The sequence below is a fragment of the Nerophis lumbriciformis genome, linkage group LG23, assembly GCF_033978685.3.
Source record: "Nerophis lumbriciformis linkage group LG23, RoL_Nlum_v2.1, whole genome shotgun sequence".
In the NCBI taxonomy this organism is placed as follows: domain Eukaryota; kingdom Metazoa; phylum Chordata; class Actinopteri; order Syngnathiformes; family Syngnathidae; genus Nerophis; species Nerophis lumbriciformis.
The window spans coordinates 20,627,533-20,653,455 of record NC_084570.2 but is presented as its reverse complement, the minus strand read 5'-3'; the positions used below and the strand labels follow the sequence as shown (position 1 = coordinate 20,653,455).

Genomic DNA, 25,923 nt, shown 5'->3' with positions numbered 1-25,923 from the left:
ATAGAGTACGGTAGTTTCTTAAGTGAAAAGATTATGACTAAAGTGGCAAAGTTTTCATTTGCACTTTCATTGTATTGACAATTTAGTTTAGAAAAGTATTCATTATTAATTTAGTTTATTTTAGCACAACATAGTTGTGGGTACATTTATTTCCGTTAATTATTTGAGTGCCTTCTTATAGATTATATTAGGGTAGTGTTTATTTTTCTAATCAGCTTAAGCCTAAGGGGTATGTGTTAAATAATCTTTGTGACAAACGGAATGGTTTTCATATCATTTGACAATGTTGTAAACTGTAATTCTGAAGCTACAGTCATAAAGAAGTTTCTTAAGTGAAAAAATGATGACTAAAGTGGCAACGTTTTCATTTGCACTTTCATTGTATTGACAGTTTAGTTAAGAAAAGTATTCATTATTAATTTAGTTCATTTTAGCACAACATAGTTGTACGTACATTTATTTCCGTTAATTATTTGAGTGCCTTCTTATAGAGTGTATTTGGATAGTATTTACTTTTCTAATCAGCTGAAGCCTAAAGTTTATGTGCTAAATAAATAATCTTTGTGATAAACGCATGGTTTCATATAATTTGACAATGTTGTAAATTCTGAAGCTACGGTCATAGAGAAGTTTCTTAAGTGAAAAAATAATGACTAAAGTGGCAAAGTTTTCATTTGCACTTTCAAAGTATTGACAGTTTAGTTTAGAAACATATTTATTTTTTATTTAGTTTATTTGTGTACATTTATTTCCGTTGATTATTTGAGTGCCTTCTTACAGAGTATATTTGGATAGTGTTTATTTTTCTAATCAGCTTAAGCCTAATTGATTTTATTTTAGCACAACATAGTTGTATGTACATTTATTTCCGTTAATTATTTGAGTGTCTTCTCATAGAGTATATTTGGGTAGTTTATTTTTCTAATCAGCCTAAGCCTAAGGTTTATGTGTTAAATAAATCATCTTTGTGAGAAACGCATGGTTTCAAATCATTTGACAATGTTGTATACTGTAATTCTGAAGCTACGGTCATACAGAAGTTTCTTAAGTGAACAAATTATGACAATAGTGGCAAAGTTTTCATTTGAACTTTCATTGTATTGACAGTTTAATTTAGAAACGTATTCATTATTAATTTAGTTTATGGGTTAAGAACGTTTGGGTTAGAGTAAGCAAATCAAGCGGTCCTTTTCTCCTACCATGTAGGAGGTCAAAAATGTCCCCCTGAGCTCATTGTAAACAAACATGCTCTAAAAACTTCTTCACTGTTTTTAGAGTAAAACATTTTGTACCAAATGCACTGTACACATTCCGCGAGAGAAAAAACCCCATCAAGCTTCAACACATCAAATCCTACCAGCCAGTATCTCTACAAGGGTGTTTTGAAAGCCTACGGATCGCTGCAGAGTTTGAAAAGTGCAAAAAAACGACCCGAGAGCTAAAGCGATCTGTGATTTTATCGTGGAAACGATGGCGCTGGACGACCAGCTCTTTACTCTCGCTAAAGATACTGGCTTTTGGACAAATCTACATGTACACTTTGTCACATCCACCTTTGTTTGAGTCCTTCATAAATCCAGGTGTGCACAAAATGACAAAAGTTATTAAAACTTACTAAGATTTGTTTTTAGTTACATTATTTTGTGCAACTCAAGACCTAACTCTAAAGCAGAGCTGGGCAAATATTTTGACTCAGGGGGCACATTGAGAGAAAAAATGTGTCTGGGGGGGCCAATGTGTATGTGTGTACAAATGATATATACACATTTAGCTGTAAAAATCTGCTGTACATTATGTGTGTTTGGGTTCCTTTTTTTCAGGAACATAATACAAAAAGTCACAACTTAGTCACGATTTACGGTAATTAAAATACAGCACTGCACATCATAATGGCTGCTACAGTTTGATGTTAAAGGTCTAAAAAAATGATGTAGAACGTCCGGCGGGCCGGATTGAAAATCTTCATGGGCCGCATGTGGCCCATGGGCCGTATTTTGCCCAGGTCTGTTCTAAAGGCACTCAACAGAACCTCGGCCATAAAGTTTTAACTCTAGGCATCTGTGTTTGTGGGTTTCTTTGTTCAGCCACTTCCTGCAACAATAACAGCGCTTGAGAATTTCATCTGTGCTTGTTGCAGCAGACAATTTCAGTTCCATGTAGTGCTCTGACACAAATAGCCAGAGAAACAATGCCGCAAACAACACCTGGACCTTGGATTACACCCAGCGCTGAATCAATTTCCTCAGGGCACAATGGCAATGGATGCAGTTTCATGTGTTATCGCAGGGTGAAAGTGACAACATGAGGAACACTGATTTACAGTTCTTTTTATTGTCCTGACAGTATGAGCTGATGAAACCAAAGAGGTGTCATCTACCGTTCTCAAACGACCAATTGGGCAGTGAAATAGAATAGACGCACAAAAGCTTTTAGGAGAATAGGACGTGTGTGCAGAAAGACAAGACTGTCACCAAGTATAGCATTTTAAAACCAGTTCGCAGCTGTGTAAAATAAGTTAAATAGTAATAATTCAATAATACATTTATATAATAGAAATACAAATAACTTCCTATCTTTCCATAACTTATGCAATTTTGCACTGTTGCAGGGAATATATTCCTGGCCCTATATTGTTCCATTGTTCAAGTTTGAAGTTTGAAGTATTTATTTCACACCTGCACAATACAACAACACACATTTTTTTTTACATTTTAGCAGAGACATTTATGCAAGGCTTGAAAAGGGGTTGGATGAAGCAATTGCTTATAATATCCCAACCCCTCTCACTCACTCCACATTTAACATAAACAATATAATACAAGAACAATACTATACAAACAAAAACAAGAAAAGTTCCTGTACACTAACAATACAATAGTACCACTGTTACTATGAGACAAGACAAGACGAGACAACACACACACACTCACTCTCTCTCTCTCTCTCTCTCTCTCTCTCTCTCTCTCTCTCTCTCTCTCTCTCTCTCTCTCTCTCTCTCTCTCTCTCTCTCTCTCTCTCTCTCTCTCTCTCTCTCTCTCTCTCTCTCTCTCTCTCTCTCTCTCTCTCTCTCTCTCTCTCTCTCTCTCTCTCTCTCTCTCTCTCTCTCTCTCTCTCTCTCTCTCTCTCTCTCTCTCTCTCTCTCTCTCTCTCTCTCTCTCTCTCTCTCTCTCTCTCTCTCATCGCTCTGTGCTGAGGGCATCACTCTCTTTCCTCCTCGTACTTCTTCAGTACTTCTTTTTTAAACAGTCTTTTAAATTGAATCATGTTAGAACAGGTTTTTAACTCGTCCCCTAAGTTGTTCCACAGACTGACTCCACGCACTGAAATGCACATTGATTTTAAAGTTGTTCTAAATGTAGGCAAATATAATTTGTTGTTCCCTCTTAAACTGTAACTATGGTGAGCATCTCTATCCTGGAATAGGTTTTGTATATTGGATGGTAGAGAGTTTTGGGATGCCCTAAACATAATTTGAGCAGTTTTAAAATTGATCACATCGTGAAGTTTAAGTTGCTTTAACTCCATGGATAGTAGATTTGAATGATGTCTGTAGTGAACATTGGACACAATACTAATGGCCTTTTTCTGCAGAGTGACTAAAGGCTGTAGATGAGATTTATAACAATTTCCCCAGACTTCAACACAATAGTTTAAATATGACATAATAAATGAATGATAAAATAACAGCAGAGCATTGGTGTTCAATAAATGACATGATCTCCTCATCATTCCAACACATTTAGCAACTTTTGTCCTCAGGTAATTTATATGAGTCTTCCATGAGATATTTTCATCTATTACCACTCCTAAAAATGAATTTTGTTGAACATATTCTATTGGTATATCATCAATAACAATCCTGATGGGTATTTCACTTTTGCGATTGCTAAAGAGCATGATTTTGGTCTTCTTTAAATTCAGAGACAATTTGTTGGTATTAAACCAAGTTTTTAACTTGATCATCTCCTCAGTTACAGAGGCCAGAAGTTGCTTCATGTCGTCACCTGCACATGTAATGGTTGTATCGTCAGCAAAGAGGATGAACTTCAGCAGTGTTGATACTTTACATATTTCATTGATATACATTATAAATAGTGTGGGTCCTAGTATCGACCCCTGGGGGACTCCACAGGTTATGTTCATGAGTGTAGATTGATATTGGTCGATCTGAACAATCTGCTGTCTCTCATTCAAGTGGCTCTTCAGCCATTTCCCTGCCACTCCCCTTATGCCATAGTTTTCCAGTTTATTTACCAAAATCTGGTGGTCAATGGTATCGAAAGCCTTTTGCAGGTCAATAAAAATTCCTATAACAAATGTGTTCTTCTTGATACCATTAGTAATGTTCTCTATTAAATCACTTAAAGCTAATGAAGTTGACCTATTTTGTCGGAACCCATATTGACAATCGGATAATAATTTGTGCTTTCCAATGAAGCCACAAAGTCTATTATCAAATAATTTTTCCAATATTTTTGACAACGGTAATTTGTGAAGTGGTGTTTGTCTCCAGATTTGAAGATGGGGATGACTTTTGAGAGTTTCATTTGTGAAGGTAATTGTCCAAGTTGAAAAGATAAATTGCAGATGTATGTGAATGGTTTGATGATTTGTTCCGCTACGTTCCGGACCGTCCTCATGTCGAGGTCAAAAATGTCACGTGATGTTTTATTCAAGTAGCATAAGCAGCTACTTTTTTCCTAATCTTTGAACCCTGCGGCTTATAAAACGGAGCGGATAATTTGCAGATTTTTCTTCGCACACTGAGAGGGTGTTTTACTGTTTGTGCTGTGGCGCAATCTTTTGGATGGGTTCGCTCACTGCAGGTGCTGCAATGTCCTTCCATTTACCAGCAATGATTTTTTTTTTCTACAACCGGAGTGCCGTTCAGTCTTCTGGCATTCCGTAGCGTTTCTACTAATCCATCACTCCAAGCAACGTATGTACGTTTTACAATATAACTAAACAATTACTTACTTACTTACTTACTAAACCGTCCCATGTGTTATATCTGTGGGAGTGTTTTTATGCATAATTGTACGTACTATGGTAATGTAATGACGCTAGCTAGCATTAGCTAATATTTTTGTATTGTTTTAGTTTTGTAAATTCACCAAAACGTCACCGTGGAGTTATTGAGTCTGTTTAGCTGATTGGAGAGCTAGCTTCCGCAGCTAGTGGGTCCATGACGATGACTTTGGTTTTGTTTGATCAGCCGTTTTACTGCCGTGTTACAGAAACAATTAAGGTATGTAAATAAACATTTACAGAATCTTACTGTGTAAAAACCTCAACGTATTTATCAGCGGGTTATATTACAGTGTAGCTAATATATGGAAAAACATTTTTTCTTCTAAAATTTGGTGGATTATATATTGGTGCGCTCTATAGTCCAGAAAATACACTGTATAAATAATTCACAATATAATACACCGAATGTAAATAGGTTACTTTTTCAGTTACATTAAACGTTGTCAACGCCAGGTGGGTGGCCACTTTGATATTATATTTGGTACCTGCATAAGTTCCAAATATGTCAAATCAAACTGTGGACGGATTGCGGATATATTCATAAAACAATCTTGGCTTGCTTCAAACTTCCTCTCAACGAGCCGTTTGGAATTGTGCTCTGTCCTGTGACGCCAGAGGATTATCCATACATGGTATAAATGTACCCAAAGTGCTCTGCGCGCCTCCGCCATTGTAGTCCGACGCCACAGTCAATAAGCTCTTTCTTTTTCTTTATCGTCTTGTTGTGGGGCAGACTGGCTCGCACATCCACATGCATCCTCTGTTATTGCTATTTCTAATACAAAGTAGCTTATAGTTTGAACTTATATGTCAGTAGACTTGCACTAAAAACTACAACAAAGATGGCGGCGAGAAGACACTGTCAAAGTGGAGGCACATCCTGAAGAGACGGTCAGAAAAACATAACCTATGCAACATTTTGACCAAAGAACCACCATAACATGTTATGTAGACCACAAGGAAGTCTTTTAAATTTAGAAACAAAATCATAGTATGATCTCTTTATGACAAAGTGTTGTGTTGTTAGTCACATTAACATTTCAGCTTTTTCTTCTTGTTACATTATGTCTTTTGCTCTATTTTTTGGGGAGGATTTAAATTAATTTCTACTACCTTCCTCGCGAGCTGCTTACAACACTCACTTTTATTGCAAATGATCTAAAACCAGAGGAGAAGGCTTTTACGGATGTGGTCTGTGCGCTCTCTGAACAAGTCGTATACACACGTATTTCTTTATGTGCATGTCATGCTACGTAAGAAAATTCATTTTGAAAATACTCACTGATAGTGGACCCACGAAGGTCCCAGCGTCTTCTTAAACTGGGTCAGGCCCACAATGTCAATGTAGATGAGTTCAACAACCTTATCACCTTGAGTGGGACAACTGGACTTGTTTCCCATGACCCGCCGCATGATCCTGGAAGAGAATGTTTGCAGTGAACCTATTGGTGTAACATAAAAGTGTGTCATACAGTCAAACAGGACATTTTCATGTTTTAACATAACATGGAAATGAGGTTTACATGTGTGTCTACATTGAAACATGTATACATTGAAGGGCTAAGCCTTTAGCAAAATAAACACATATAAAATGTATATTTTCATTAACAATAAGGCCAACAACACCAAAGGTTTCCCAATCCAATTTTGATCAATATGGGTGTAAATTTTTGGGCAAAAATATCTGTCCGATATCAGCAAAAAAAACAAACACGAATCAGATTTAATTGGGTTGTATCTAAAATCTTCGATATACGCACACTAAAACAAGTAGTCCTGAAGTGCATTTACTTGTCCTCCAATAAGCATACAAGGTTGCTTTTGTCTTGTTTTTTACTCAAGTCATTCACAAAAAGGTAAACATAGTAGGCTATAGGTTACTCGAAGCTAGTAGCTACAAAGCAACTAAGAACACAATAGCACACAAACGAGACACGCGTAATATGTGTCCTTAATTCAGTTCTTCACAAATAGTGGGGGTAAACAATTTTATTTTTCAGTATCAAATGGCTCAAGTGGGTCAAAAAATGTTTATAGTTTAGATAAAAATTACATTTTTTGTAAAATCATCCAATTTTCTGCATTTTTGTTGTAAGTTGGTCTATACTTGTTTCTATTTCGTTTTCTCTAATGTAAATAAGGATACAACATCATGCATAGGTGAATAAATAAATAAATATATATATATATATATATATATATATACACACATACACACACACACACATATGTACATATATGTGTGTGTATATATATATATATATATATATATATATATATATATATATATACATATATATATATACACACACACACACACACACACACACACACACACACACGCACACACACGCACACGCACGCACACGCACACGCACACGCACACGCACACGCACACGCACACGCACACTCTTTGTCGGTTTGCTCCTGTCTCTACTTCACTTTGACTTCCTGCCTCAAGCCCTGGACGTTTCTGCATGGCATTAACGTATTTACAACAGACAACATTACATATCATAATGTACTGTATCAGTACTTGACTTCAAAATGTAACCAAAACCTCTGTAGTACTATAGAAATTATTAAATATTTATTTTGTTAAATTAAATTAAATGTACTGTATCTTAAAAAATCAACTTGACATCAGTCATCAGCTGTTCTCCTTATTATAATAAATAATTACCGTACACACTGAAAAGCTCCACTTAACACTCCCGTCTCTTCCCTGATTGTATTAGTCATTCTAATGTTGAAATGATATTGCTTGTTTAAAAAGTAATAACAGGCTAATATAAATTTCTCTCATTTATGGCCTTACCTCAGCTTCCTAAGTCTCTCCACCTTGTCGATGAATGTTTGAGTATAATAAAATGTTGTTGTTACTCTTTTAAAAATAACAGAATAAGTCCTACTACGGTTTTACTTTTCCTTAGTGGTGGCATTTTTCTACATTGAAGGGGATAAGAAAACATTTTAGCTAGTGTTTATGTTACTTGGGAACACTGACAAAGTTCGCAATTAAATAATGGATGAGTGACCAAGCCAGAATTAAGATGACTTACCTCGAAAGACATTTTCTTAATATGAATATAAACAAACGCCAAGATGTTATAAACCAGCTATATTCATGGCAACGTTCCCAACAGACCGTCTGCTCGTGTCAGCCTGCTTTTTTCCGTTTCTCACTGCCACACTCAAGGCTAGTGAAGGAAGAGGCCCGTCAGTTACATGTCACTGCGTTGCGCTTTCAAAATAAAAGCACGTGTACTTCTGTGGTGTATTTTTTTGGTGGGACAAATTAGTCTTTTCCCAATATTGGGGTGAACTGTTCCCCCGGTTTACTTTTAAGTGCTATGGAGAGTAATAATTAAAAAAAAACCCTTACCTTAATTCAGTACATCTCAAATATTTTCTGTTACTCCCCTCCTATGAAGAAGAAAATAATTTGCGCCCCCCCCCCAACTCTCCACCGTGACTATAAATAGTATAATTCGTCTATAAAATTGTTATAACTCTACCTCTGCATAACATTGTAAGCTTATTAACATTAAAGGAAACAACACTCCAGTCTTTACTTGTCTCCCTCCGTGGTTACAGTGAAGTCAAGTGCTACATACGCTTCGTCATATTCTGGTACAGCAAATAAAGCTAATTTGAGAAGGACTGCCTTAATTGAACAATATTGCAGTCTAAAACAGCACATTTGTCAATATAAACTAGGGATGTCCCGATCCAGGTTTTTGCACTTCGGATCCGATACCGATGTTGTTTTTGCACTTCCGATCCGATACCGATACTGGCCGATACTGGCCTATCCGAGCATGTATTAAAGTTTAAAGTTTTTTAGCCTACTTAGTTGTCAGATTCATGTTGAAAAGGGTTTTAGTACTCTTGATAACAACTAGCCAGCTGAATTAGGTGAGTTTGAATAATACACAATGGTTGGTAACAAGAAACTGACCTGTTTATTGAAGGATAAACACAAAATAGACAAAATTATACATGACAAACAGAAATGGCATCATTGAACAGTAAAAAAGTGAACAGTATAAAGTGCAAATAATGCTGTAAACATTATTAAAAAAGCAAAACACACAAACAACCTGAGTGGGATAAAATGTCTATAACTCAGCATCAATACTTGCTCTTGAACAAGTGTAAACTTAAAAAAAAAAAAACTATCTGCACACTCCCTTCAATTGTTTGCCCCCCCTGACTGCAGTCCGAGCATAATGGGGAGATGTGTTGGATGGTGCGTCGAAAGCCCACTTTACTCACGAGAGATAACGGCTCATCATCCAGAATTATTTCCTCTGCAATGACTGTAGTTATCTCCTGGGCTTTAGCACTGTTCAGTGGCAGTATGTCACGCTTCGCGAACGTTTCTGTCAGACTTGTTGGGTAGGACCTTTCTTTTTCTTTTCGTCAGTTTACTTTAGAAATTCTTCATATTATTTACGGTGGTATTTCGCTATGTGCTTGATCAGATTTGTTGTACGTCTTACAACTTTACCACCATGCTTGACTTTATTGTGGCATGTTTTGCACTCCACCTCTTCATCTTTTTCGTTTTGTAGGGTAAAATAATCCCACACAGCTGACATTTTTACCAGTAACTTCCGCTCGTCTTTCGGAACCATGAACCGGCATTCGCTTCCGATTAGGACGGTTAGGACACAGACCTGTGGATGTGTTGAAGGTGTGCTGTAAAATGCGGAACGGAAATTAGGGAGCAGCAGAAAAGTGGAATGTATTATTTAAATCGGTGCGTTGGAAAACATGAACCGGATTCTTTTAAAAACTGGATCTGGATCGGCATTTTCCCATGCCTTGCCGATACGCATTTTTTGGCAAATATCGGGGGCCGATCCGATCCAAATATCGGATCGGGACAACCCTAATATTACCCAGTATCAAATTATTTTAGTTGCATATTACTTACACATACAACGTCTCTAAGGCCTTTGGGCTTCTAAAGTATCAAGTAACAAAATTTGTCCGCATCATCAAACTTGCGGCATCATGAGCTAAACCTAATCAATTATTGTGTTAAAAAAAACACTCCACCTCAACTTGAAGACAGTACAAGTCCATTCCAGACGGTTAATAATAAATAGGTTGTTCATACCTACCATTATTCTTTGACTAATTTTACTTGATTCAGGCATTTTTAGACATGTCACACAACAAAATAACAAAATTAAGTATGATTGTGCTGATATCCTATCGGATCAGTATCGCTATCAACCAATACTCAAAGCTTCAAAAGGGCATCAGAACACCCTTAATCAAAACAGTAGTATTTGAAAAGCAATTACTTTGAATGCGTTTTTACAAGCCAGAGGAAGTAGAAAGGATTCATTTGTTTTGCCGAAAAAAACCTGCACGGCTCAGCAGTTCACACTCCAGTGGGCTTGCATTCAGTCAAACAGTATACAAATACTGCACTTTTTTATGAACTCTTTTTCAGGCAGTTTACAGAGAAGTGTTTTACACCAAAAGAAAAAAGCGGGGGTTACTTTTATGTACTTACTCTTTGAGCTCAGCAAGGGAGGCAGAAATGCGGACGTCGTGACCAAGCAGGTACAGCGTGGTTATGAGATCACTCCACTGGACCAATTCGCCCAGTGGACCACCGCTGAAGGCGTTCTCTGCTATCTTGAAGCCTGACTCCTTTGTAAGCAGACCCAAGTGGACCAGGACCTGCCAGGGCACACAGGAACAAAATAAGCGACCCATGACAAGAACGTAAATCGCTAAGAAAGGAAAGTTGTACAATAAAAAATGATGGTGTGTGGTTTAACACCAAGATTCTGGGTACCAGTGATTGCAGTGTTACCAACTTGGCGACTTTCTTGCTAAATCTGGTGACTTTCCAGCTCTTCTTAGTGACTTTTATTCTCAAAAGTGACTTTTTCGGATGTTTTGGAGACATGGACGCACGTATCACTCTAGTGAATGTCACCAACAAGCAGCGGGTACTGCTGTGAGCCCCTTCTCACTGGCTATCGGATTGACAGAAGCAGCATCATCGCACACAACAACAAATGAATGTATGGCAGAGTACAGAGGCGCCAGGTGAGGAAACACTATCACAGGAGCCATCTGCACCAGGAGGTCATCAGACCATGGCCACCAGGACGCTGAAACAAAGCGCCCCCACAGCACGGCCGATAACCCCTGATGCCGATGGCTCCCTCTGAGGAAGGCTGGAAAGTAAAAAATAATAAAACCTGTAAAATAGTAAGAACCATGAGTCGGAATGAAGGATAAAATACAAGTAAAACATATGAACATAAAAAATAAATACACAGTCAATATATAATAAATAAATAGAACTACATACAATCTTAACTAAATAGATAATGACTTCAATCTCTTATTTTATCTCTCCTACAATGTTATTCCTCTCCCCTACAGCATCCATAGCAAATAATTATGCAAATGAAGCGATGCCGTCACCTAGTGACTTTTATGACAGCCAGTAGTTACATTCCTTACTGAGAAGCTGGCAACACTGAATGATTATTAACTTAGTATTTCACACTCATCTGGGCTGTGTGTTTTTGTGAAATGCTAAAAAAAAAAAAAAAAAAAAAAAAAAAGAAAAAGAAAAAAAAGTATAAAGTATAACATTGAGTTAATGATAAAATGCAATGTTTTGCTCTAGGACCAACCCATTTTGGGAATATGATGTGAGTGAAGCACAAGGCAGGTCAAATGGGCGTGCGAGTGCATTATTTACAAGTGTTTGCGGCACAATGGAATATCCATGTCAGTCCTTTCACTGCATCTGCTGAAAAGTGGAGCAGCCAGCAAGTTTGGAGTTCTGAGAGGGGTGTTTATGGAAACAACGATCAAAAATAGCATCTTAATATAATCTTCATGATGGCCTAAAGCAGGGGTGTCCGACTTGTTTTCATTGAGGGCCACATTGCGGTTACGGCTGCTCTCCGTAAACCGCTTGTTACAGTGTACAGTGAATATATATGAATTTTATTATTGTATAATCTAATGATATTATTACCGGTACACAATTCCGTATGCATTTGATTGTTATGTTCTGTACAAACTGATGGATAATGTACTTGCTATTGAAATCGGGGAAAAAACATTTTATTCTCACAAAAAATGTTTGAAATATGTGTTAATATAGGGGTGTCCAAAGTTTTTCACCTACTGTGGGGACTGTGGGGGCCATTTTGATAATTTTTTTATTTTACAAAAAGAAATGCTAAAAACAGATATGACATATTTAAAGACAAATCTTAGTGTCAGTTTTGTGTAATAGGTGACAAAGTGTACTATTTTAGTTATTACAGGGTTAATAAAATGTAAGCAAAAAGACGTAATGTAATAAGAAAAAGATGAAACGTTGATACTAATAACTAATAATAATACACGTTGTCACATATAACACAAATATGACCCTAACTGTTTTTATCTTTTCTTTTTTTTTTACAAAATAAAAATATTTTGAAATGGCTGCCACATACTATGACTTTTCAGTATGCGATCTCAAAGGAAAAAGTTTCAACACGTTTGGATTTATTAATATAATTTTTTTCTCGTTTCATCGCAAATTTTTGCTGGTTTTTTTACATTTTTACGGTTGTTGTTTATCCAAAATTAAACTGCAGGCTGCACTTTGCACACCCCTGTGTTGAAATAAGTTTTTTTTTGCATGGTTCCATTGTTCTCACGTTTAGAGGAAATGCAATGTTTCTGTCAAAACTGAAAAAACTAATATTTTTCGTGAGAAAGATAAAGTTTACTTATTCTCAGGCTTACGAGGTCCACAGAAAAAGGATGTGGCGCGCCAGATGTGGCCCCCGGGCCTTGAATTTGACATCTGTGGCCTAAAATCTCTTCAGTGCGGGATCTGAACGCAAGTAAAAACAAAACTTAATAGGAGTACCACCGAACCCGATTTTAGTAGCGTGCACTCAAATAGCTGCATTCCGCATTATAAACCACAGCATATTCCTTTGCACGACTGAAAGCCCCCCCTTCGGCTGATTGGGCCAATGCACTACCTTCTTCCTCCTCCGCTTGGTCAGGTTCTGCTTGGCAGCCAACGATCGAATGGCACGGACCCACGGCTCAGCCATGCGTTTGATCCTCAACATCATCCAGCGGAACTCTTCCCGCTTAGACATGACATGGTACAGCTCTTCAAAACTGGTCCGGATTTCCGCCTGCACAGGTTATACAAACAAACCAGGTGTCAACGACATTCACTTCTGACTAAACTTGACATTTATTCCAAAAGTTAGACATTATCTTCCAAAATACAAGGAAACATGTCCAATTAAAAAATCAGCCAAAATACTTAGAATAGAATGTCTTAACTAATCATCAGCGTTGGTTCAAAAGAAACTGAACACAGCTATAAGGCTTGAAAGGCCATGTGATTTTGCAATGCATTGTGGGGGCTGGGTACACATACTTGTTGGATAAAGGCTTTGTTTACAATGTGAAAGCGAGCAACAAACTGGATTATAATTGTCAGGCTTGTCCCTGACAGTTTGGTCATGTTTTAGTTTTTCCTCTGTGTCTGTCTTTATTTCCTGTTAGCGCTCTTATTTTGTCGTTATTTCCTGCTTGTATCCCTGAGTGTTTTTCCCCCTCAGCTGTGGCTGATTGGCACCGGGCCACACCTGGTGTCAATCAGCCAGCTGCTATTTAGATCTGCTTTGTCCTCCAGTCAGGGCTGGATTATTGTCGCTACTACCTGTCATTTATACTTGTCGTTGTAGCTGTGTCTACTTCTGTTCACTCTACTCATGCCATAGTCTCGTTTCTTGCCACGTAAGTGTTTGTTTTTTCACGTCACAGTAAGTGTAGTTTTTCATGTCCATAGTTTCTGTCTAAGTGTTAGTTTTGTTCATAGCTAAGTTTGTTCTCCGCCTTGTGCGCGCCTTTTGTTTGTACCCTTTTGTTTGTTTTTGGTTATAGTGTTAAATTAAATCATGTTTTCCTGCTCAATGCCTGCCGCCATCTCTGCATCTTGGGGTTCGTCACCTACACACTCTGACAATAATGGACCGTACAAAATAAACAGAGGCAAACTGGATCCTATTCCAAAGGCGAGCTACCTGGAAAGATAACAAAACATGGTGGAATTAGCTATGAACACGCGGACGAGAGATTTGAAGTGCCGCCAAACTTGTTCATATTTCATTAATGGAGTCAGTTTTAATAATATTAATACCACATTTCAGAATGCAAAGTATATTAAAGGGTAACTGCACTTTTTTTTCAATTTTATTTTGCCTATCTTCCAGAATCATTATGAGAGACAAGACGACAGATGGATTTTTTTTTAATGTACTCTAAATATTAAATAAAGGGTAAATAAAATATGCAATGGGAGATCCTCTTTTTCGCCCATAAAATCCAATAATAACCATCCAAAAAGCGCCAACAATAAATTTAGTAATAAGTATTAGTGATATTGTTATTATAAGTGCTTACGCATACAAACTATTTATAGCGGCGCCATGATCACTACCGTGTGTGCCTTTATTTACATCATCGAGTGGTCTGCTGGTTTCTCGTTTCCTTGCTCCCTGGAAGTTTATTGCAGATCATAAATCATGCATCTCACCTGGACAGAAGAAGTGTGAGTAGGTATTGAGACAAGTTGGGACGCAGTGACAGCCATTTGGGACCCCGAAACTAGGGCTGGGCGATATATCGATATACTCAATATATCGCAGGTTTGTCTCTGTGCGATTTAGAAAATGACTATATCGTGATATTCGAGTATACGTTCTCACGCAGTTGCTTTTAGCTGCGGGGCATTAAACTGCATGCGTTCCTCATTCTTTCCTGTCTCTCCTTCTCACAGAGACTTTAAAACAAGCGCACCTTCTTACATACGTCACATACTGTCACGTGAGCAACGTCACACGTTCCCGCGGAGCGAGAGGTAGCGACATGGTAACGTTAGCTGTGATGCTAACAGCTAACGGTGTGGTTTGAGTAGTAATACGAGAGAAAGAAGGTGCGAATCTGGTAACAAATGGAGGAATAATTAATTCCCAAGAAAAACAGCACGGGGTCCATCGTCTGATGGTGGTTTGGCTTCAAGCGGGAATATGTCTTTACATCATGTCAACACCTCCGTTCGGTGCCACACCAAATAAATGCCGAAGCAACTATTTCCACATCAACACCGTAAGACATATACTATTTGATATGCAGCTCATTTTTATGTGACACTTATTGAAATATCTTGTGTGTCATCATGCACAAAAGTGCACTTATAGCTTGTTTTAAAATGTCTCTGACAATCTTGCACTTTCTGTTTTGGAAATGACATGAATGTTTGTGCCACTGCTTAATAACTGTTTAATAAATACAGTTTTGCTAAATTGACTTAGTTGTGATTTCCCTCTCTGCATAAAAGTTTAAAAGCAGCATATATTAATGCAGTATGAACAAGAATGTTTTAATGTAGACACATAGAATCATTATACTGCTGTGATTATATGTATCAAGTGTTCATTCAAGGCTAAGGCAAAATATCGAGATATATATCGTGTATCGCGATATGGCCTAAAAATATCGAGATATTAAAAAAAGGCCATGTCGCCCAGCCGTACCCGAAACTGGCGAGGACGACACGAAAAGATGCGTGTTCCCTCCTGCCCCCCACCCAGTTTGTGAAGATTATGAGACTTTCTTCATCTAAATGTGAATATATGAATATTCTAGCAGTCTGCATACTAATGACAGCAGACATTGTACAGTAAGAGATATTTTATTATGTTTGTTGGCTCTCATGAAGTCTGCAGTGAGTAATAATCAGTGATGAAGAAAAAAAAAACGTGATGCGATTTTGAAATGAATGCGCCGCGTATGCTTAAAATGATCAAAACACGTAAATATTAATGTTATTATAAATGTGCCTGTTACTAAATTACATATATACTTATATCATATATATATATATATAAAACCTTAAAGGTGGTGTATGGATGTTTTTTTGAAGTCTTTGTAGGCGGAATTGCGCGGCACCCATAGGGTGCATTGTAAGCTAACTGTTGATCGCATTTATTTAATAATTAGAATGCATTAAAAAAAATAACATCCATCGTCATGTCTCTTATAATGATTGTGAACGATAGGCAAAAAAGTTTGGTTCCCCTTTTAGGCACTTTGTCCTTTTGTTCAAATTGTGCGTCATGTACGGCTTTCATCTCTTATGTGTCCGAGATGCGTGAGGTGCCCCCAGCCTCGTGTCATAAGCAGGGTTCCCTGAAAAACAAGCCCATTGTTAGCTTTAAATACTTTAATCACTGCACTACTTTTTCGCATGCTTTGAACCCTGCAGCTTATAAAACGGTGCGGCTAATTTTAGATTTTGTTTTGCTGCCGGCCGGCTATAATGTAAATATTTTGGTTTAAAAATAAAAAAGCAAACACACTGAATAGGTGTGTTATTTTTTGTGCTATGGCACCATCTTTTGGACCAATTTGCTTGCTGCAGGGAGCTCTTTTGTTTAGACTGAGCTATGAACCTACCGGAAGTGCAGTTGCCGTTCGGTCTTCTGGCCGTCCGTAGCATTTCTACTCGTATGGCTTGTTCATTCATCACTCCAAGCAACATTTGTACGTTTTATAATATAACTAAAACTATTTTTACTAACTATACCGTCGTACGTGTGAGTGTTTTTATGCATATTTGTATGTCCTATAGTAATGTAATCAAGCTAGCGTCTGTAGTATTAACACATTTACGAGTGTCTTACAATGGCATTCTTTTTGTATTGTTTCAGTTTCGTAAATTCATCAAGACGTCAGCGTGGAGTTATTGAGTCTGTTTAGCTGAATTGAGAGCTAGCTTCAGCAGCTAGTGGGTCCATGACGGTGACTTCAGTTTTGTTTGAACAGTCGTTTTACTGCCGTGTGCAGGAACTGTTTGGAAACACTAAAGGTATGTAAATAAACATTTACACAAAGTTTCTGTGTAAACAACTGATTGCACAACGTACATTTGCGGCTTATAGTCGGTGTTGCTAATATATGGAACAATATTTTTTTCTTCTAAAATCTAGTGGGTGTGGCTTATATCCTGGTGCACTTTATAGTCCGGAAAATACGGTAATTACTCCACCTCCCAAAAAAACGTGTTTTTCGGAGAGAATCAGAAAGGGGCTTGACAATAGGCCTGGAAAGCAAACTCAATGCAAGATTTTGACCAAAGCTCCACCATTACATGTTATGTACTGTAACAAGGACATGTTTTAAATATAAATTAAAAAGCAAAGTATGGCTCTTTTTTTTTTAAAGCGATCTGTATCTTGCAGCTATCAGAAGAGTTGTTTTTCACCAATGGCAGATTTCAACTCTCTCCAAAAGGATTAGGACTACGACTCCAGTTTAAAATAGTTTTGTCTCCACCATTTGTGTCTTTTTTGGATGCATTCTGGTGCTCTTTATCATTGTGAAGAGCCTCGGAAATCAGCTAGCAGTGTATAGCACATTTCACTCTAAAGTATCCTGGTCAGCTTCTGATTTTATAATTCCCTCAATACACTCAAAGCTTTATAAGCACTTCGTTAAACATAATTCATTATCGACTACGCCCAACTGTAGGAAGGGTGTGTTTTCTCCAGGCTTCATTTTGTTGCTAAGAACAAATCACTGGAACGCAATTTAGTTTTGACTCTCCACTTTGGCTCTTTCTTTCTTTGGCAAAGATCAGTCTTTTTCAAAGTCGACCTGATTAACTTACATTTCATGGATGCCAATAATGGTAGTCAGAGCTTTATAACAGCAGACTTCACTAAATTGTATTGTCTTTCTGCTGTAGAATATACTGTGACTAAGGATGTAATGATTACCAGTATTAATGATGAATCGCGGTAAAACTCCAGACAGTTGTTATTACTTTCAAATTTAAATGATCGTAAAACCTTGATGGACCAGTAATACTGCTCATTTTCTGAAGAATTGTGTACCATTTTTGCACGTCAGAGTGGTAAATATGAACATATACAGTATATTGTGTAAGGATGGGTACCAACGACAGTATTTTTTTGCACCGAGTGAATCCTACCAGGTACCTATTCATGTAAAATCCAACGGTGCTATGTTACGGTACCTGGGTACTCTTTGCACTTTGGCACTTGGCGATAACTCCAGCAGCATTGAGAGCGGACTCAGCCAAACTATCTCTAGGTCATATTGCAATTTTCAACGCCAACAAAGACACTGGACTCCAAAAAACCCTCTAATGTAAGTAAGGTAAGGCTCCACTTGTCCAAAAAAGTGCGAGCTAATGCTAATATACATTGTTTTTGCTATTGACATGCTACTGATTAGTATTAGCGATTTTACATGGCGCTTTCAACACCTCCAAATTTGTTACTGAAAACTACATAGACGCGTGTTACAATCAGACAGCTGGTGCGTAATAAGTACAAACGTTACAGTATTATCATTTTTTATAATGCAACAAAAAAACAAAAAACACACCATTACACTATTGACATCAAACGTAAATTGCAACTTAATGTTATACTTGCAAATGAGACTAAGAAATGTTAAAATAAAACAATATGTAACAACTGAACAGCAGTTAGCATACTCAACTCATTTTTAAATGTTGCAGTTAAAAATGAAATTTTATTATCAACAACAATATTTATTACACACAAAAGTACAGAAAATTGGTACCGTTAAGTACTTGTATCGATTCCCAAGTGCCGGGAATTGATACCGTATCAGTATAAATGTAAGCAATACCCAACCCTAGTATGTGTCTGTTATCTTTTTTTTCTTTTTTTTTTAAACTTGGTAAAAGATTTCAGAACTTTTTGAGCACATTCAACTATACCGTGATGATAATGACAACTGTGATAATTCTGGTCATAATAACCAAGATATGAAAATTGTATTATGTTACATTCCAAACCGTGGCACAGCATAAGACAAGGACAGGTTTAAACATATGCAATATTTAAAGGGGTATATTTGCCTCATAACAGGCATTATAATAATCCTGACTGTATTTGGAGCAGCAAATGAGCTGTTTGAGGCAAAGACTCAAACATGAGACGGCCATGATTGCAATCATGGTGTCATTGTCAGCTCCTAAGATGGCTGGAACATGGCCGCAGCGGCACATTTACATCTCTCACCATGACAGGAAATCATTTTTGTGGGCTGAACCTATTAAAATCCAGGCCTGAACTGAAATCTCAAAAGCCTGTCAAATGGCAGTGGAGGTCTCAGCAGTGTTGATGCAGAGGGGATGAAGAGTGATTAATATTGATTTACCCACAGCGGTGAAACAGGGCCTTATTTTGCAGCGCGGACTGCGCAGAAGCCTGTCAGCCCAGATGAAACACTCTTAAGTGGGATTTGAGAGAGCTGCCGCACGGGCAAGGATACAAGAATATTATTCCCGATTTGTCCCAAGGCCTCTTCACTTTGGCTTTGGCAATGGAAGCTGCTTAATCCTTTTTAGCTGCTGAGTCATACTGACACTTGTATTAGACTATTTGTCCATTCCTGCTCTGTTTGAAAATGTTATCACTGTCGCCACAAGCCTCGAGCCTTTTAAGCACCAATGTATTCAAACTCTGCCCGTACACTTAGCTCGGTGCAAGTGGAGCTGTTTGGATAGTCGAAACAATAACTCTGATCTTGTCTGCAGCCGTGCGACAAAATAATACATCGAGTGAGACGTTATATGAAATAATGCTAAACAAAATGAAATACAAATTGCTTGGGGAATGTGACTGTTTTTTTTGTTGTTGTTGTTTTTTTAAATAACAGTGTTTTAGTATGAGGAAACAAGGCTCTCTGTGAATTCCCTGGAAAAACAAAATATAAAGACGCTGTGTGTCACACCTGCCCCCTCCTATCAATGTCTCCATTCAAGCTCTTTGTCCTCCATGGCAGACGAGGACACCAGTTTTCCACCTGTCAAGGGAAAAAAAAAGGCATATTGTAAAGAGTATACACCAGTGGTCAACAACCTTTTCGAGCCCAAGATCCCTGTTCTCAGCCACAAACCAAAGCAAGATTTACCCCTGCATCAACTATGATTATTTATATTTATATATATATATATATATATATATATATATACATATACACACACACACACACACACACACACACACACACACACAAACAGTATATATATATACACACACACACACACACACACATACATACATATAGTTGAGGTTTCTGTGGTTTATCTGTCATACAGTGCTCAATATCGGGGTAGAGCGGAATATACGTTAGGTCAGGAAAAAACACAGAGGCTATTTCATCCCTACAAGCCTGTTTCGCAGGTTTCCCTGCTCGTCAGGGGATACATATGTATGTGTAGGGCTGTCAAGTGATTCATTTTTTTAAATCAGATTAATCACACTCTAATTCTGTGATTACTCATTATTAATCACAGGTTTATATTTGCTTGCATAAATAAAATGTTATTTAAAAAATCCCTAATATTTGGACACAAATGCAATTTTGTAGTTAGAATGTCATACGGCAATGTTTTCTAAATGTTTTACTGAACTGCAAGTCATTGATTTGCTTAAAACGTGGTGGCAGCAAGTACAGTAAGAATTAAGTGCACTTTTTTTGTCTTAAATAGAAATACTATAACGCGTTAACATTGACAGCCCTAATAATATATATATATATATATATATATATATATATATATATATATATATATATATATATATATATATATATATATGACATTTATTTTAATGACAAAATTAAATTATATATATATAATTGTTTTTGTTTGTTGTCGTTTCTTAAAGACAAAGCTTTGTGTCGTTATTGGCTGATGTCAACATTTGGGCTTTTTCTTATAGTGTTTCTTGCTGTTTTCCCATTTTTGCAGGTGTTTTTTGTAATGTGCTTAGGGTCAATGACATATGAGTCATTGCCCTCTGCAGATGGCCCCTGTGCCGCACTTTGGGCGCCCATGCTGTAGAAACTAATTGTTTATGACCACTATAGTCTTAGTACTGCAACCACTAGTCTTAGTACTGCAATACATTTGTGCATCCTATGGTTACATGAGGTACGCGAGTCACATGGTTGTCTTACGTCAGCGCTGGAAGTAGTAAAATCAGATTATTCACCCGGCAGGTTTATGCTGTGTGATAAAAGAGGGGATGAACGGTGAAGTCCTTCTTTAGCTGCCGCCTTGTTTTATCATATGTGACTGCCTTTCATAAGTCAATGTTTAGTTTGGTATGCACAATAAATCAAAACAAAATCCGCACTTTGGAGCAATGTTTACGGACTCTATTATTTGGCTAGTTAATTAGCTTCCCGTCGTAGGCGAACGATGATGGTCGTGGTAGAGGGAAGAGTTGTGTGATGTTGGATGCTGGAAAATGTCCGATGCGTTGCAACAGTCAGCCTTAATTAATTGTTGCAGCTCGATTATTTATTAGCTCGTCATGCGATGAGTGTTTGCGAGACGAGCGGGTGTCGCGCGCGGCCGCAGTGTCAAAGCTGCGGATGAGAGGCTGAAGAGAGAGAGGCAGAGGCGTGCAGGCGTGTTCAAGGATTAAAATACTTGCCTGATGGCGGGTCTGTTAGTAATTTTTCTGGGTGGGGGTGTCACTGATGTCATATTAATATTTTTTTTTCCTAATATTTTCACGGTCGACCAAAGATCGACTGGTCGATCGCGTTTGACAAGTTGGCAACCCCTGAAATACACACATCTAACATTTGTCATATACTGCTGAGGAATTATAAAGTCATACCGATGAGTCCAATAACAAAAAAAAATAGCTCTGATAACAGATAAAAAAATATCATTGTTATTTTCAAATCTCTCGAGTGAGGCGAGATACCTATATTGTTAGGGTGAGCAAATCAAGCGCACCTTTTCTCTCGTAAACTTCCCCTGAGCTCAAAAACAAACATGGCATCAATCGTGCTGGACCTATTAATCGCTTCAGAGGAAGAGATTTCGGGTGCTATTTGCGCAAAATGTTCTGCATATATTCCGCGAGGAGGAAAAAAATATTGTGCTTCAACACATCCAACCTCATCAGTCACATGAAACGCCAGAATTGCTTTGACTGCGTTTTGAAAGCCTACGAAGACCCCTGTTGCTAAATAAGATAGCAGCAGCAAAGAAAGATTTGCACAAACTATTCATCAGTTATCAGAATCGGTCTTAGGAAGCAGAAGGTTATCTGTATTGGCTTGAAAAAAATTATTATGCACCCCTTTAACAATTATAAGTGGGATTTGTGGCTACCTGAAGGGAGCAGTTCCTTTCAAAAAGCCGTTCAAAAAACTATATCGTTGTTATATTTTTTAGAAGTTACCCATTTTCATCAAGGAAATAATCACTGGAAGCAGCGATCAGATAAGATTTGGATCTGAATAATTCAAATATTATATGATTTATTATATATTTTTTGAACAAATTACAAAATATTGATTATAATTTGATCTGGGTTGTGTTTTCTTTGTAAAAAATCCATAAGATAGTAACTATCCCCATGCTTTGATAGCGAAATCATTATTTTTTTTATGTTATACACAAAACCATTGTAACAATACAGGGAAAAATGTAGCCTAAAAATAATGATAATAAATAAATGATACATTTTATTTATAGAATATTTTTTTAAAAGCTTAGTGCCCCTAGTTTAGAGGGTAAAAAACTAGATAAATATAATTGTATAACAGCAAATATAACAGTTAAAAAATAAAACCAAAAAGCATAGGAAACGGAAAAAAAAACATGAGGAAGGCAATATTTAAAGATTATAATATGATGTATTACTAAATGTGAAAGTTTTAATGAGTTCAAAGTTAAAAGCAGTGCGGAACAGGTGTGTTTTAAGTTAGTCTTGGAAGTGGTTGGGTCAGCAGTGTCACGGATGTGTGGAGGAAGTGAGTTCCAAAGTACATCAAGAACACCTTGTGTATAAAAAAAGTACAACTAAAACTAAAATAAAAAGTAGCACAATATATAATTGTGAATGCAAAATTGTACTACCATACCTAAACTGGGCTATTTAACAAATCCATGACAAAACAATAGTGCATCCAAACAATGCTACGTTTCCTGTGACTCGGGCTCCTTATCTAAGGTTTTTTTCAGTCAGTGTGACTCCAGTCCGCTCAGGTGGCGTGCGTATGAAGGCAGCGAAACGGTTCAATACAAATACACGTACCGTTACACCCTTAAGTAACAGACGCCTTCATAACAATATGTAATATGTACAAAATACACACTGTAAGTATGTATATAATGTAATAACAGACACCTTCATAACAATATGTAAAATGTTTTAGATACACACTGCAAGTATATATAAAATGTAGTAACAGACACCTTCATAACAAATGTAATATGTTCAATATTTACTGTATTTTGGTAATTTCAAGCATTACCGGAACTTCTTTCCTCAGCGCATTTATTTCCGTTTCCATAGCAGCGCACTTTCGACCTCTGACAACAAATGTATGTTCCTACTTCCGGAAACAGAAGCGAGTGTGTTCTAATCACGGCAGACTTGGTAACAGACAACGAAGACGTCTATTTTTGGATGAATGAGGATTCACAACCTTATCTTTTTGAAGCTGAATATACGGAGGATGAACTGCTGGTTATGGAAGCGAACACGAAGAGAGGGTGAAACGTTGGCGCCGACGGAAGTCGGTAGGGTGACAGAAAAGGTGCGCTTACCCAAAGTCAACGTGAAAAAACTTCCCTGGTCAGCTGCACCAAACAGACAACTGTCCATCGAGGGAGTCATTATAATATTGATCATACCACAACTACATACTGTCGAGCGAGCTGTGTACAAACAAAACATGAAATAATACTTTACAGATACTGTAACATGATTGTTAATATTTTCAGTCAGTAAAGATCGGTGTCCTATTGCAGTGTGTTGTGCATTACAAACTCAAAAGCCATTCAGCTGCTGACGCAAAAGCTATCTTACCTCTTGCCGTAGCTAGCTTACGGCTAAGGCCGTAGCATGCCGTCGCAAAGCGATGTGTTACGACGCTAGATAAACAGTTCCTCAGTGTTCGCTCTTTCAATAACAATGCCGCTACAGCTTGGTTATTATACAGTTTACGAAACGTGAATCAAGTACCGTATTTTCCGCACTATAAGGCGCACCGGATTATTAGCCGCACCTTCTATGAATTACATATTTCATAATTTTGTCCACCAATAAGCCGCCCCGGACTAAAAGCCGCGCCTACGCTGCGCTAAAGTGAATGTCAAAAAAACGCTGCGCTAAAGTGAATGTCAAAAAAACAGTCAGATAGTTCAGTCAAACTTTAATAATATATTGAAAACCAGCGTTCTAACAACTCTGTCCCAAAATGTACGCAAATGTGCAATCACAAACATAGTAAAATTCAAAATGGTGTAGAGCAATAAATAGCAACATAATGTTGCTCGAACGTTAATGTCACAACACACAAAATAAACATAGCGCTCACCTTCTGAAGTTATTCTTCATTCGTAAATCCTTCGAATTCTTCGTCTTCGGTGTCCGAATTGAAAAGTTGCGCAAGCGTGGGATCCAAAAATGGCCGGCTCCGCCTCGTCGAAGTCATCGGATTCAGTGTCGCTGTTGTTGTGCAGCAGTTCTGTGAATCCTGCCTTCCGGAAAGCTCGGACCACAGTTGTGACCGAAACTATCTGCCCAGGCATTTACGATCCACTGGCAGATGTTGGCGTATGTCGACCGGCGCTGTCTGCCCGTCTTAGTGAAGGTGTGTTCGCCTTCGGAGCTGTGTGAAAAAAGCCACCCGGCCTCTTCGCGTAAACTTCCCTTAACCACTCGCTCATCTTTTCTTCATCCATCCATCCCTTCGAGTTAGCTTTTATGATGACGCCGGCTGGAAAGGTCTCTTTTGGATGGGTGGAAGTTAGCATGGCAAGCTAGAACCACAGTGAAGGATGACTCCTCATTCCCTGTGGTGCGAATATTCACCGTACGTGCTCCCGTTCCACAGTGCAGTTCACAGGAATATCAGTTGCTGTGAAATACGGTAGTAATCCGTGTGCGGATGGAGAGATTGCGTCTTTTTATGATCCGGATCCTTGTCGCGTAGTAGGAGCCATTTTGTGGTCTTTACAGATGTAAACAGGAAATGAAACGTACGGTGATATCCGCGCGTTTTTTCTTCTTCTTCCGGGGGCGGGTGAAGCGCTTCCTGTTCTATGGGGGCGGGTGCTTTCCTTGGCGGTTGCTTGCGTAGAAGAAGAAGCGCTTCCTGTTCTACCGGGAAAAAAGATGGCGGCTGTTTACCGAAGTTGCGAGATCGAAACTTTATGAAAATGAATCGTAATAAAGCGCACCGGGTTATAAGGCGCACTGTCAGCTTTTGAGAAAAATTGTGGTTTTTAGGTGCGCCTTATAGTGCGGAAAATATGGTATTGTTGGCGGTTTTTGGATGCTTTTGTAGAGTGATTTAAAGGCAGAAAGGATTGCTCTCAATAGCGGCATTACCAGCCAACAAGAACGAGCCGGTTTTTACAAATTAGAATGCAAAAAAAGAAAAAAAAAACTTCTGTCTTCTTGTCTCTTGTTTGGATTGTGAACGATGGGCCAAATTCCAAAAAAGTGCAGTTCCCCTTTAAGTTTGCATGGACATTAACTCAGTTCAAACTAAATTGCTACTGTAACATTTGAAATGTAACTGTTGGGTGCACTCACCTCGCTGAGGTAAATGAAGAAGGAGCAAGTGGATCCATCCACACCATAACTGGAATAGCAGGAGTCGGAGCGCCACATTTCCTTCATCCACTGAAGTAGAGAATTGAAAGGTCACTAGAAAATATTTAGCGGCGCTTGCATCTTGAAAAAATACGACCACATAAATACAATCAAAAAAAAA

The 25,923-nt window shown here is 37.9% G+C and overlaps 1 protein-coding gene across 1 annotated transcript in view; it reads right to left on the bottom strand.

Annotated features, from left to right (window-relative positions):
- mgat5 (alpha-1,6-mannosylglycoprotein 6-beta-N-acetylglucosaminyltransferase) overlaps positions 1 to 25,923 on the bottom strand; it is a 176,882-nt gene that overhangs the window by 71,673 nt on the left and 79,286 nt on the right. The window contains exons 5-9 of the mRNA XM_061984969.1: positions 25,743 to 25,832; positions 19,900 to 19,971; positions 13,068 to 13,229; positions 10,565 to 10,734; positions 6,314 to 6,448 (exon numbers count right to left, since the gene is read on the bottom strand). Coding sequence (XP_061840953.1) covers positions 6,314 to 6,448; positions 10,565 to 10,734; positions 13,068 to 13,229; positions 19,900 to 19,971; positions 25,743 to 25,832 — 629 coding nt within the window. The remainder of the gene's footprint in view (positions 1 to 6,313; positions 6,449 to 10,564; positions 10,735 to 13,067; positions 13,230 to 19,899; positions 19,972 to 25,742; positions 25,833 to 25,923) is intronic.